Genomic DNA, 14156 nt, shown 5'->3' with positions numbered 1-14156 from the left:
TCAACAGACATAAGACAGTTCTGAGCAGCCCCATTTGAGCACAGGGCTAGTGTGTTATCCACGGTGTGAGAATAAAGCCAAGACCGAGTACTTCTGGTTGTGCCTGTTGGCCAATGCTATTATGTGTACATTCATACTATCATATATTGGGCTTTTTGCAGCTGTGATTCAAATGACCTGTGATTGAAATTAAAATTGGGTGTTGCCTAAAATCCCAGGGGAAGGATGTATGTGAGAAATGAAGTGAATAAGGACGTGATAAAGCAAGACCTTCCTTGTAATGCAAATGGTTCACATGTTGTGATTTTTCTAGTTGTTTGATTCTACTTCCCAAATTTGTCACTGCATATATGTCAGTGGGTGCAAAAACATAAAAATGATCAGAAATGTTGCATTGCTTCAGAACACAAGACTTGATGAGCCATTATGCTGTAGTGTTGCTGAAACTTTTCTGTTTCTATATTTAGAAGCAGTTGATTTTTCAAGCTGTGGTTGTGGTGATCCATTTTCAATTGGGCATGAAACACTGATGAGACATGCACTGATGAGTTTCCACATACTGTCCTGAAGCTTCATGTTAATTTGTTTCACAGGGGAACTTCTGGGTCTTTTTTTCTGTTTTACAGGATGTCTCAGAAGAGCTTTCCATCCTGTGTTGTAAATAAATTTAAATCGAAAACTCTTCTTTGGTTACTTATTGCATACCAGCTGCAGTTGCTTAATGTTCTTTTAAGAATTAATTTTATCTAATCTGTCATAGGCCAGCAAAATAGGATTTATTTCTAGTTTTGAAAATTTTTTGTTTGTTTCTTGTGGAGTATCCTGAAGGGGTATTTGTCTACAGTATCTCATTGCAGGAGGCTTAAGAAAGCACATTTCTAGTCACATATCTGAGTGAAATAATGTAGGAAAATAAACTCTTAGTTGTTATTGTCTTTTAATATAATGTTTAGGGTTTTTTAGACTACCCACAGTAATTAATAATACTGCTTGTAACAAAGAAATGGAAGGCACTCCTACCCTCCTAGAAACCAACCCAAACCCTTCTAACTTGATTAACTTCATACTGAAGACTTAAATTAAAAAAAAAAAACCAAACAAACAAAAAAACCCAAAAAAACCCCCACAAACAAACAAACAAAAAACCCACCAAAAAAACCCAAAAACCAACCAACCAAACAACACCAAACCTCTGGTGAAAATACTGTTATTTTGAAGAGGAGAACGTCACAATAGATGTAGACCTGCATGAGATTTGTACCTGTAATTTTTGTGCTGTAACTCAGAGTGGGCCACTGCACTGCTTCCTCGGGTGAGGACATACCCTTTTGCCTGCAGCATTGCATTTTTTCCCCCCTGTCAGTCATATGCAGGTTCCACAACTGTGCAATTGCCTTTCATTTGCTGAGATCCTTTAAAGTCTCCATCCTGAAGCACACAGTGGTTATATGCATCCAAGCTTCCAAGTTTTTTGTATTAGTAGATGGTTTGACTTTTTATGGACAATAAATGGACTAATTATTTTTCTACTTAGAGGCAGAAACTTCTGCCACCTTTTCAAGATTGTGGGCAGCACCTGTTATGCCACAAAAATGCAGTCTGGCCAAAGCAATACAGAGATACAACAGACTGATGACTGGCCACGCTATCCTCTAGAGTCATGATGGTAAACCCCTTCTCCCACCTAAATGTAGCAGCAGTTCACAAGGACAAGCACACTTGTCTTGCAGGCACGTTTTGAGAGTCATGAGACCTTGCATGCAGTTAATAACCTGTTCCTCCCACTTCTCAACTCTGTTTAGGGCCACATTAAAAAAGAAAGTAGACATAAGCCAACCCTATGCAACCCAGTGTGTTATGCCTAGGCATAGCATGTTTTCCTATTTCTGCTTAGAAGAAAGTTAATACCATCTTAAATAGGCTTGAAATTTAGATAATGAAGAAAAAATACTGCAAAAACTGAGTTTTAGTAAAAATAAAAATATTTGAGCTATGATGATTATAACTGAAATTCTCAGACATAAGAGTACAATTTGGCTTTGTATGAGATGTTTGGAGAGATATTTGGAAATCACTGAAAACTCTGACTTTTAAAGAAACATTTCCATTCAATATCAAATTAAGTACCACAGTAATATTTTAGTTCCTCATTGATTTTTGATCCATCATATTGTACAAATTAACTTTGGAAAAATGAGAATACTTTCTACCATGAATTTTCATTTGTTAATATTGTTATGTAGTTAATGAAGTACAGTTATAGGCATGCTAAAATGCAACAAAAGCAGAAGAGTCCTAAAAAGAAAGAAGAGGTTGCCTATGTATCTCAAGGGAAACAGAGAAAAATAAGGAAAATAAGATTTTCTTGTTTATCTTACCAATTATAACAAAAAGGAAAAATATTAATTTCATTGTTGTCATTAACAAAGGGATGTTTGAGTGAAAAAAGCAACCTGCTATAGGATATGTTTCTCCATTTCTTGAAGGATTTTAAGGATTAGCCAGATATTTGTGCAGTACAACTGCATGCTATGTATTTCCCATCTATTTTAGGGAACACTTCAAAATGTCTCTATCAATATTTCTCTATTCTAAATGGAAATTATTAGAGGACCTTTCCCTCCTTTAGAGCACCATGGTAGCTGTGGTGAAACTCGGTGTTGAAAAGCATTCTTCCTTAATTTTGATTGTAATAGGACATTCCTTATGAATGCCATCTATTGAATTTTATCTGTTCCACCATTTCAGTGGAATTCAAATAGATCAGGTCTAAATTAGAATTTCAAGATATGTTTAATTTATTAAGAATCATATTGTAGAGCAGAAATTAAACCAGATCTGGATTAGAATGAGAGAGTTCTAGGTTTGGCGTGTTTTGTTTTCTTTCTCTCCTACAAGAAGATGGAAGCAATGTGTTCTTAGCCTTTGTTACATGTGTATTATTATGCTTGTCCAGTTACTGAGATTTTTTTTTTACAATTAAAAATAAAATATTAATAATGTTAATTGCCCCCCCCCCCCCCTTTACAATTAATCCCAGAAATCATGTGTTTAACATTGCAGTTCTACAAAGGCTTGAACTCAGAAAGGCCACATCCAGTTTGAACATCTGGCCATTGTACAATAAGGAAGCTTTCAGCTTGTTTGTGTTGCCCCTTTCCTGTAAGAACTGGGGCAGGGATGGCTGGCTTGGCAGCCGTGTCCCTTTTTCCTGCTTAGTGCCCATCATGGACCTTTGAATGTCAGCAATGCTTTGGGTCCCACAGTGGTCACATGGTCACTGCACCTACTGTAAAACTAAAACTCCTGACTGAATAGCTTCTGAATTATTTCAACTATGTACTTTCTTAAGTTTACCGAAAAAGAAGTTTCATCAGCTTTCAGGTAGTTTTGTTTCATTGTGTCAGTTATTTAAGACTGTACAGCACACCTGTACGTGTTAAAATTCTTGGGACTTCAGTGAGAATGTTAAAAAAACCAAACCAACCAACCAAAACTCTCTGAAATAACAATAAATGTTAGATGTCTTTCAAGTTTTAATCACTAATATGCTTTCCTACCTGTATTGTAATGCTTGGTGCAGTAACATAAGTCCTTTTCTTCTTTCAACAGAAACTGCGGCAGAGTGAGGCCTTCTGCTACTTGAACTGCTCCCTTTTCTTGCCATTCAAAAATGAGATCATTCATTGTGTATCCAACTACAAAAAAAAAAAAAAAGCAAATGAATTCTAAGTCAGCTGCAAACTTTGAAAATCAGGGACATACCGAATAGTGATGGCTTATGTAAATGTTGTGAGAATGAGATAAAACAAGGGGTCTGCTTGTGCCTCTTAATCACAAAGTTTTATTTGCATTCTATACCATACCGAACTAGAAAACAAAACAGTTTTAAGCATCTTTTTTTAAATCTTAATTATCACGTTGTATATGAATGGAATTAACAAAAGCATCAAAACGAGATAAACATCCAGCTCTCTCAGGTGCTTGGGAAAATCCTACCCTCCCCAGACCATGAAGGTTAAAATAGGGCCTTCACACTCAGATCTCCTTCTCCTTTTATCTGAGGTGAAATGATGGATTGTCAAAACTATGTTCATGGTTTTATGTCAATTTGAATTGTTAGGTGCAAATGCTTCAAAGAGGACAATGAATGAAAATTTCTGCAGGAGTGAGGTGTTAGTTGAATTGAAGAAATACTTTTCTCTGAAACTGGTACAAAACAAGGGAAAGCAATTGATTGTGACATATTATGATATTAAAAGGCATTCGGTTTTAATATTCAGATTCCTGCCCTTATGTGTACCTCATGCATGTGTGTATAAGATCAAATAAAACAGCAAAAGCTGTAGTAGAAGTACTAATCAAAAGCCAGACTTTGTAAAGGGCAAATACTTTTTTTCCCTCTGTTTCCCTCTCAGCTGAACATTTGCGAGGGATATAATTCGGGAAAATACATCTACTTCCTCTTAATATGTGATATATTAACTTCCCAGTATATCCCTGGCAATTTATGCTGTGTTTTTTAAATGAATAAATTTTGTCTGATAATGACAACAGGGGGGGAAAAAAAAGTCTTCTCATTCAGGTTTCATTAAGATTTTCACAGAATCTAATAGATTTGGGCAAAGTGAGTTTTGAAGATTGAAATCTAAAACGTGATAACTTCTATTGTTGTAGTAGTTTGAAGGACAAGGGTACACTTGAGCCACTTATAGTAGCTTTAACCAAAAGGAAAAGGGAATAATTTTTACATCTGAATTATATAGGTTTCATTTATCGATTTTTTTCTTCTTTGCAATATTTACTTTCTGCTTTAGTCCAGTGCTAATGAGCTGTTGAGAATACGCTAGGATAACTGGAAGTATCTTTTAACATTTCAGTAACAATGTACCGTTCAAAGTATAATGTGCAGAACTTTCTAAGAGTAATTCTCTTCCCACAAATACTGAAATGTCAAGTTCTCATGAAGGAAGTAACCTCTTTAGTAGTGTGTGGGCATAAGTCTTTCTCATGTTACATTCAGTGACTTCATTACTTTCTGGATAATTCTAATAATACTAATCAGTCATAATGCTGTGATATGCTGACCTCAAATCTGAGACACACTTCATCCTTTCTCATCTATGAGCTAAGAATCAGTGTTTAGAAATTTAAAACTGTTTAAAGCACCTCTCTCTGCTTCTAGATTGGTTGTGGGTTGTTTTGTTTGGTGTGGTGTTTTTTTCTTTCTTTTTTTTTTTTTTTGTTTGGTTTGGGATTTTTGTTTGGTTTGGTTTGTTTCTTTGGCATTTTGTTTTGTTTTTGCTGGGGGCGGGGTGGGGAAGCCTTTATACAAGGTATTAGCAGGCACTCAGGCTTACTGTTGCTTTGCTTTGGTATTTTGTTGTGGCTGGATGAATATGCTAAAATGAGACCGTATCCGTTTAAATAAGTATTTAATTAAGTTCACACATTATTCAAGTCATTACAAGTATACATTAACTGTGCAAAGAAACACTTTTGTTTTTGTATTATTAAACACGTGACATTCCATAACCACAATCTTAAGATTCGTTATTAAATGCCATAAACTCTGAAAAATCAGAGTACAGCTCTTATCAAACTTTTCGTGAACTCAGACAAAAAGCAGTTGTGTGTAAAGGAAATTATCATTTGAAGCATGTAGATTGTGGCCAGAAGTGATATCCCCTGAGTAAAACTCATTGAACTGACATGAAACAACTGCTGCATCAAAATTTGTTTCACCAGATCAGATTCGTTAATCTCTAATGCATGTTTTTAATTTTGATTATCTACCCTGACAACTAGTTATTCTATAGTGCAATCTATTAAAAATATCAGTGTATGTAAAATACCAATGTAGTAATTAATTTTTATCAAGTTTATATTTTAAACATCCAAATACACTATTGAATAGTCAAGCTATAACTGTAGTTTTGTAAGTCAAGATCATAGTTATAAAGTAAATGTGTCTTAAAATATAGAGGACTTAATGGAGATCTGAGTCTGTTATACCAAAGAAATTGAAAATAGTGTAATATATATGATATTTCTACTAGGTATGTTTAATTAAATCAACTTAAAGTAAATCTCTAATAAATTTTTGTGCCATTATTAAATGTGAAATACATGACCCAATCCAATGTACCCGTTGAATTAGGGAAACCTAAAAATCTTATAATATTCCTATAATTAGGGAAGCGAGAAAACATAACTTATTTGAGCATATTGAACTATTTGATCACACAAATTTGTCCCTAAATTTTCTTTAGTGAGCAGTGCTAACAAGGATCGGTATTCTTGATTTTCCAACTGAGAACATTTTATTTGGCATAGTTCCAAATAAACTGACAATCTTTTTTTTTTTTTTTTTTTTTGCCAGCTACTGCATTATTCTTTCTGCTTGGCATGGAGAAAAGGAAGAGAGACTACAGTGGAAACCAGCAGAAATACAGCAGAATTGGGGGATTTGCAAGAAAAAACTGCAGTTCATGTCCTAGGCCCATCCCAGGATGTTCTATGCACAAAAAGGCTAAATCCCATGTTATTCAGTGTTAAAAAAATTTCAGGAGGAACAGCGATACTAATTGAGCTAACTGAGCTTTCCTAATATCTCAAAAAAAGGAAAATATTTTGGTTTTTAATTAATTTTATGAGAAGATCTGCTGAATAGCATAGCACTTAACACTCAGGATGCTCATGGTGTTGGGTCTACTGTGCATAAGGGGAAAAAGGCAGTTCTGTAGAAATCGCCCTTTAAAATAGTCAGTGGTTACCATCCTGCAGTATATATACTATTACAGTTTAGATATATAGTGTTATAAATGCAATGGGCCTTAAAAACCAGTGCTCTAGCACCCTACTTTTGGTAGCTCTGCTGATTAATGTAACTAGTGACTGGATTCCCTGCACAAAAGAAGACATCATGGCAGATTTTGAAATTACCTTAAACTTCAGTCTCGGCAACAAGTGGGGACTTATGATCCTGATGTGGATAAGGCACCAAATTGCTTAGTGCATCGACGAGGGGTGGGAGGGCTAAGTGCACAGCAAGCAGCAGAAGTGTAGTGAGCTTTGGTAATGGAAATTTTGAAGCCTTAAGGGCTGAGTGTCACTTTTTAGATTTAGAAACATAGACTTGCCAGTCGTAAAAGTTTACAGTATTAGAATTATTTGGATAAATTTAAAATGCTGGTGCTACTGCCTGAGTTCAGTGAGACTATACAGATCTTTCATGCATAGATAACTGCAGTACTGAGGACTACATTTGCAAAGTGGAAATGATTAGATGCTGCAACAAAGGTCTCTGCTCATCTACATTAAAAGAGTAGGCTTGACTATCCACTGCTAAAATGAGTTTTACAGGAATGAAAATGAAATGATTTAACTGTCTGTACAAAATTAGCAACTAATTAGCTGAGAAAAGGCAGAGATGTTTTCCCTCTGTGCCTTGCTTTCCTTGTGTTCTACTTTCCATAGGGAATGTGGTGTGCACACCTGAAAGGAGTACAAGTCTGTGTGTCTGGAAGAAAAAACTGTGAATCTATTTCTGAGTACACCTGTCTTCCAGGGTAAACTTTTGCTACATAATGAGTATTCCTATTCTTCGTAAATTTTTCCTGTGCAGTCTTACTATATTGTTTCTCTTGCTGCTGCTTTGTGAGCAGAACATATATATCCCTTGCTTACTTGCATTTCCTGCAGGCCAACAGGATATTCAGCATCTGACTGAAAACCAGTTTTTCTTTTCTGACTATGAGGTTGGTTTGGTGACTATTATAAATTGCTATAAAATATTTTTATTACCTGTGCTTGGGAAATACAGTGTTATGGAAGAAAGTTCTAGTGACTACATTTTAGTGTTGAAAAAAGGACAGTCAGTCACTGACCTACTTAGAATGTGAAGGTGCAACTTGATTTTTCATTGCTGGTGGATAAAGTAACCCTTTTATACTACAGAAACAGCTGAAAGCAATGGAGGCTTTCATGTAGTCTAGTTGTCTGCAGGACCAGGCCAACCTAAACTAAATCAGGTGGATTAGTAAGGACTTCTGTCACTGAAATGCATTGTGCTAGGATTTGGGTTTGCAGGGTGTTCATGCATGAAGGGTTGAGAAAGGAAGTAGAGATACCAAATTGTGTGCATTATAGGACACAAATCAGCTGCTGTGGCTCAAGTACAGTGCAGTTTGCAATGTATTTGTTATTGTCTGGCTACTGTCCACGTGTTTGCTCTTACTTAATTCTATAAAAGTATAAAATCTAAGTGGTGTCATCATAGAACTGGAAGTAAAGGACAGAAAAGTTGCACTGTTATATTGAACAGCCATGTTCAGCAGTTACAGGACTGAGTTACAGGACTGGTTATGTTACCTTAATGCCATCTCTATTAACCCAAAGTCTGAGGTAGCACATCTATAATGCAAAAGCAGATGATAAATGGTTGATAATTATATGACAACTCTATCATACCAGGAGAAGGTTACTAGAGGGAGTATTTCTCAGGAAAACTCCAGAACTGTGTGTGTACACATGGCACCATAGCCTCTCAGCAAACAGCTCTTTTAAAAGAGACAACTCACTTTTAGGAGCCTGAAGTCATTCCATGTAATTAGCTTGTAAAGAATGTACTGGCAGACTGAGACCTCCTCCTGAGATGAACATGAAGAACAGACAAACTAAGTAAAATTTACAATTAGCTGGCAGTGTAGAGGGCCTAAAACAATTGGGAAAGTTAGATTTAGCCTGCAGAAGTTTTTCTTTAGAAAATAGTCTGTCACAGAGCTCATGATAGGTGTGAAAAAATGAAGGGTAAATCTCTGTATGGTCACACTTCTGGAGGGAGGAGGTGGAAAAGATGAGGCATTAGTTGACAAGTGGCTGTCAGGACTTGTGCCTGGAATAGCTGACATAGGGTTTTGAATATCTGGGCATCCCATAAAAAGAAACTGTAGTGATAGTCTATTTAATTGACGTAATCTATACAAAACTCTGAACGAGATAGACATACTAACTTTAGCCTTTAGACAGCACTGAAAATTGTCTAGCTAGAGTGAACATTTTCAACATGTTCAATTACAGGTTTCTGGAAAAATTGTAGGGAAAAAGAATGTGATACTGCTAAAATATGTCTAAAAAGCAAGAGCCACTGCAGTGTCTGGAAAAGAGAAAACCAAACTTTTCCCTTGTTCTCGGTCATCTTTGACAGAAAATCTTAGATATTAAAAAAACGATGTTGACAAGTTGTTATTGATACCCATATGATGTCTCCCAAAGAAAAGAAAGTAAATTGCATCTTTTTTTTTTTTTAAACACTATTAGTAATCTTAATAACAAATGGAACATTTTTTCTCATCTGATTTTGATAGTATAGGAAGAAAGTCTGCCTTGACCAAATAAGGTTCCATTCAACCCATGTAAGTCCACATGACTTTGTGGAACTTATTGGAAGCAATGTGTTTATATCAGTTGTATACATGTATGCTAAGAGTATGAAGATTTTATTTTAGCTAATTCAAAGTGAGCTGTAGGCATTAAAATCCCATAATGTCATAGGCAAAACAGTGGGAATCCAACAAATTTGTTTTGAAGAGTTATTGAAGTGTCTTGAAGATGTTATCATCTCTTCTCCAGACTGCCTGAGGACTACACCATTACAGAAGAACAGTTTGATATTCAAGGCAAGTAATTCTCCTATACCTTCAGAAACTCCACATCTTTGAATCACACTTGTCCTGGCAATTCCAAGACTGCTGACAGTCTTATTTGTGAAGTTCTTCCCTTTTAACCACCCTTAAAGTAACATTCAAAGCCACGAAGAATAAATTTTTTAGGAAAACTTGTGATGCAGCTGAATACCAATATATCTTGTAAGTTTTCTGTGTGTTCTGTTTTATTCCAAGAAGGCCATGTATTCTTCGTGTCATTTTGCAATACCTACAGGCATATTAAAACCTAATTCTTTGCCTCTTGTTCAATAAACAAACTTGTGAATGGCACGAAACAACTGAGCTGAATATATAGCATTTTTGTACAAGAGAGTTTCATTTGACTACAGAATGTATTTTATAGTTGTTTTAATCCTAGTGATTTATCTAAATTCCATTCTCATTTCTTTAATGTTTAGTAAGGTACAGATCCAACAATAATAATGAATTTATTCAGCAAAGCAAGCAGCTCTTTTGGCATCCAGCTGAGGCATGGGCTACAGTCATGTTGAGTAGAATAATTTCACTACTCTTCTGTTAGGCATACCAACAGTGTTCCTCCAGGACAGGCTGCCTGCACATGTCTGTTCTGAAGAACATGACAGAGGTTTGAATTGTGCCCTGAATTCCAAGCAACATAGCAGGGGGAATGTACGGCAGAGCTAACAAATCTGGTTTTCGCTTGAGGTCAGAATAAATACTTCTAATACACATTATGCACTAAAAATATTAGCTTAGGAAAGCAACTGTGATGCATTTCAAGGCTAAATTTAGGCTGGAGGTCCAAGAAACCAGGATTTTATTTTATGTACTTCTGAGCTGTTTTGCAAGGGGTCTGCCTCTTGCATTGCCCTATAAGTCATTCTGATGGAATCGATCCCTTGGGAGTTACAGATTTATCCTTCTTAGCCTGAATTTCAGACAAGAAGAACACTTTGGGCCTAGCCCTCTACCACATCTTAAACCTAATATTTGCTGCTGAGGCCTATAGCTGTCATTTTTATGAGTTTCTATGGCTTCAACAGCAGTTGCGTAGTTACTGCTACCCTTCCATATTGCACTGGTTGGGAGCTGAAGACACAACTTTCTAGCTCTTTGTAGTTGTGTGTTGAGTCTCACTTCAGATACACACAGTGAACTGAGTCACTTGTCTGCAGAGTAGAAACCATAGGATGAGTTGTTGACAACTTTTGTGCTACTGAAATGGAAAGAAGAGTTATGGTTTCCAGACATTCAGGCACGGACAGTTATTGACCTTGTGTGCCCGTAACTACTGTCATTCATGTAGACACCTGAGGTTTCCTGGCACATAAGAAATACACTCCAGTTGTGTTGTCTTTCTTATGTTCTTATTGTCTTTGTGCTATTGTGGGAAAAGAGCAATGCGCACATAATTTTCTGTAAAGCAGTAGCCTGTACTGCTGCTGCCGACTGCTTACAGATCTTTGCCATTTGCACAATCTCTAATTTAGAGACCGGGAGGAAAGAAATTGTACTATTTAGGTAACTGCATCATGTAGTAGGGCATGAAGTTTCTCTAAAAATCCAACAGACAAGAGGATGATTGCTTAGACAGGCTAAGAAGCCTCCAGAAATCAAAAAGGAAAAAATAAAAGGCCATTGTTTAATTTATTAAGAGAAACAAAAATCATTAAAATAAAATTATGTGGTGATCAGGTGCTTTCTCCCTTACATATGTCGCTTTTCATAGTACGTTTCTTTTGTAACTGAGTTAGTCTTTTTACTATTCTTCGAAAATTCAGGACTTTTCAATGTCACAAAGTTATAATTGTAATATATGAATAAAGGATTATTGTGAGATAAAACTGAAACTTAAAGAGAGAGGCAACAAGCTCTAGCACATGAAAGAAAAACATTTCTTTCCTGAGAGACAGGCTGTGGAAATAAATATGTATCTAGCTGACATTTCTTTGTATCTTATTCAAGCAGAATAAAACTAAAATTATCTCACATGCCTATAGGCTGCACTGGTGCAAGGCATAGAAATATAGAAGGGATTATTTCACATGTGCATTTTCATTTGCTTCTTTTCTAAGATACAAAAGCAGCTCATTCTAGTTGCCGAGAAATCATTTGGTAAAATAAATCCTTTAAAAATAGAAGACATTTCCACTTAAATATTTTTCAGACACTTCATAGCATAAGTGAAGTATTTTAACCAGGGGCAAATCCAGCTGCTTAGACTGACCTTGAAAAAAACATTACATGAGCTGGCTAAAAATAAAATCATCATTTGGGAAGAAAAGCTGTACATGACTTTTCCTCTTAGAGCTTTCTGTGCTGAAGCAACAGTATCAATATTGAAGGAAATTATCTAGTACTAAACAAAATAATTATTTTATAGCAGAGGTAAACCCAATTGTCCTTTTTAAATAACTTTCATCCTTCCTTGGCAACCTAGTGGTAAAATGAGAAAGAAAAAAATGAGTGTTTTATTAGAAACAGTCTAATTTGTTTAACGACATATGAAGGAGCAAGGCTTGCAAGATTAGATACAATTTAAGGAAACTGTGAGATAAATGGGCCTTGTGAATTCATAATTGTATAAAATCCTACCTAACCTGGCACTCAGTGGGAAAAACAGCAATGACCATCACTTTAAAAAGAACCATCTGGAAGCATGGCTGCTGCTGTGTTGCTTCTGCAAACACTTTGGATTTTGTAACACAGCCTTATCATCAAATAATTTACTTGTGACATGAGAGGATTGTGTTCTCAGTTTTAAGACCCAATGTCCTCTACATCCCTGGACATTGCACTAACTACCAGGGTTAGTGCTTTGATCCTTCTGTTTAAGTTGTTTCAATCTGAACCAAAAAATGTAAGTCAGACAGCAACAGGAGGGTATGACACTGTCGCCTAGAAATTAGAGATGCTTGGATGGATCCAGGCTCTCAGCGTTATGTCAGTTCTTACCTCGGGAGATTTGATATGAAGCCTGGGAAAATGCTAAATGCACCCATCCTCCTTTTTTCTTCTCTAATTTTAAAGAGAACTGGATGCCCAGTTCTTACCAAAGACTCTGAGATTTGGATGTTTCTGCTCACCTTTTTCTAAGTCTTGGAAACTGGCTGGAGTTCAGACTTATATAAAACTCTTTTTTTTTTTTTTTTTTTTAAAATCCAGTTATTCTACTTTCTAGTATGTAGATACTTTTTGTAACTTTTCCAAGGTGTCTGTTTCCCTTCCTGTACTTCATGAATAGAGAAACTGGGTTTTGGCAGGTGAATTCCTGCTCTTGGAGGTCTAGGAGCTTGGAAATTATGCTGCTGTACCTATCTTCTTTGGATCTGTCCCAAAGTAATTTCAGGCAACTGCTGCCTTGTTCTTGCAGACCTAGCTGGTTATTCTACTATCAGACATGTTGGTATAGGCAAAGCTCCCACATGCTGCAAAATTTTCTGCCTCAGGCCAGCTAGTTTGCCCATAGTCTTTATTTTTCAATGTGTGGATTTACAGGTACAATAAAACTAGACAAAGTGATATGGGAAAGGTTTATTACTTGTAACTTGCTAATGAAATCAAATTTGATCTTTCTCTGTATCTAGGAGACTGTGAAGAACTCATTGGTATTTTGTTCAGCTGTTCTGTGAGCATTGTCTCTCTCTACTATGTGAATGTGCAGCAGGGAATTTACTCCCACTCAACTGAATGATTAAAAACAAGATTTCAGTGAAAAATGTTCTGCTGGCAAATACAGTAGGACTTCGACAGTGCTATTCAACTAATAAGTGTTGGTTCCCTATGGTGCAGTTTGTAGGAATTGTGAGCTCCTGCAAGGTTTCTATAAAGCAAGAGAGATGCCTGTTTTTCAGAAATGCTCAGTTGTTGTGTCACCTGGCCTCACAAGGGCTGAAAGAAAGGAAAAAGATGTATGAAGTTTTTAAAGCAACACTTACATAATTTTATAAACCTTATATACCTTTTGCTTGTTTGGTCAAACACTATGGTACTTTCTGTTTGAAACATAATTGTATAACGTGAATATACCTGTCAACTCTATGTACCCTGATAAACCGCCACACATTAACCTTTCCTTTAGTCATGTAAATTATAAAGGTGACATACGCTATTGGTAGAATTTTCCGCTTGGGTTGACTAGGGCGTTTTGCTTAAATGCTGAATATATAATATTGCCCTAAATTCCCTGACATTTGCAGCAAATAACTGTCTTTCAATTTTAGTCAAGAAAATTTCTGCTGTCAGAATCAGACATTACCCATCAGACATTACATATTGAAAGCCTGCTTTATAATATTACCATCTGTCCATTGTAATGAAAGATAGATCTGGATTTCATACTCATCCTGCAACTTTTTGCAAAAACATACCATTATCCATACAACAAACAGTTGTGACATACTGACTGATAATTACCTCTCATTTCTCTTAGGCACTGCTTTGTTCCCGTAAAAGAAGAAAAAACCA

General features: G+C 36.1%; 1 protein-coding gene across 2 annotated transcripts in view; it reads right to left on the bottom strand.

The window, feature by feature from the left end:
* The window catches only part of GLRA3 (glycine receptor alpha 3), an 87971-nt gene that overhangs the window by 24566 nt on the left and 49249 nt on the right, over positions 1–14156 (bottom strand). For both annotated transcript variants that reach the window (XM_071807692.1, XM_071807691.1), the window contains exon 6: positions 3561–3698. In XM_071807692.1, the coding sequence (XP_071663793.1) occupies positions 3561–3698 (138 nt within the window). The remainder of the gene's footprint in view (positions 1–3560; positions 3699–14156) is intronic.

The sequence above is a fragment of the Patagioenas fasciata genome, chromosome 4 (genome assembly GCF_037038585.1).
Source record: "Patagioenas fasciata isolate bPatFas1 chromosome 4, bPatFas1.hap1, whole genome shotgun sequence".
Classification (NCBI taxonomy): Eukaryota; Metazoa; Chordata; class Aves; order Columbiformes; family Columbidae; genus Patagioenas; species Patagioenas fasciata.
The sequence above is the reverse complement of the archived record's forward strand: the minus strand, read 5'-3'. Positions and strand labels throughout refer to the sequence as shown.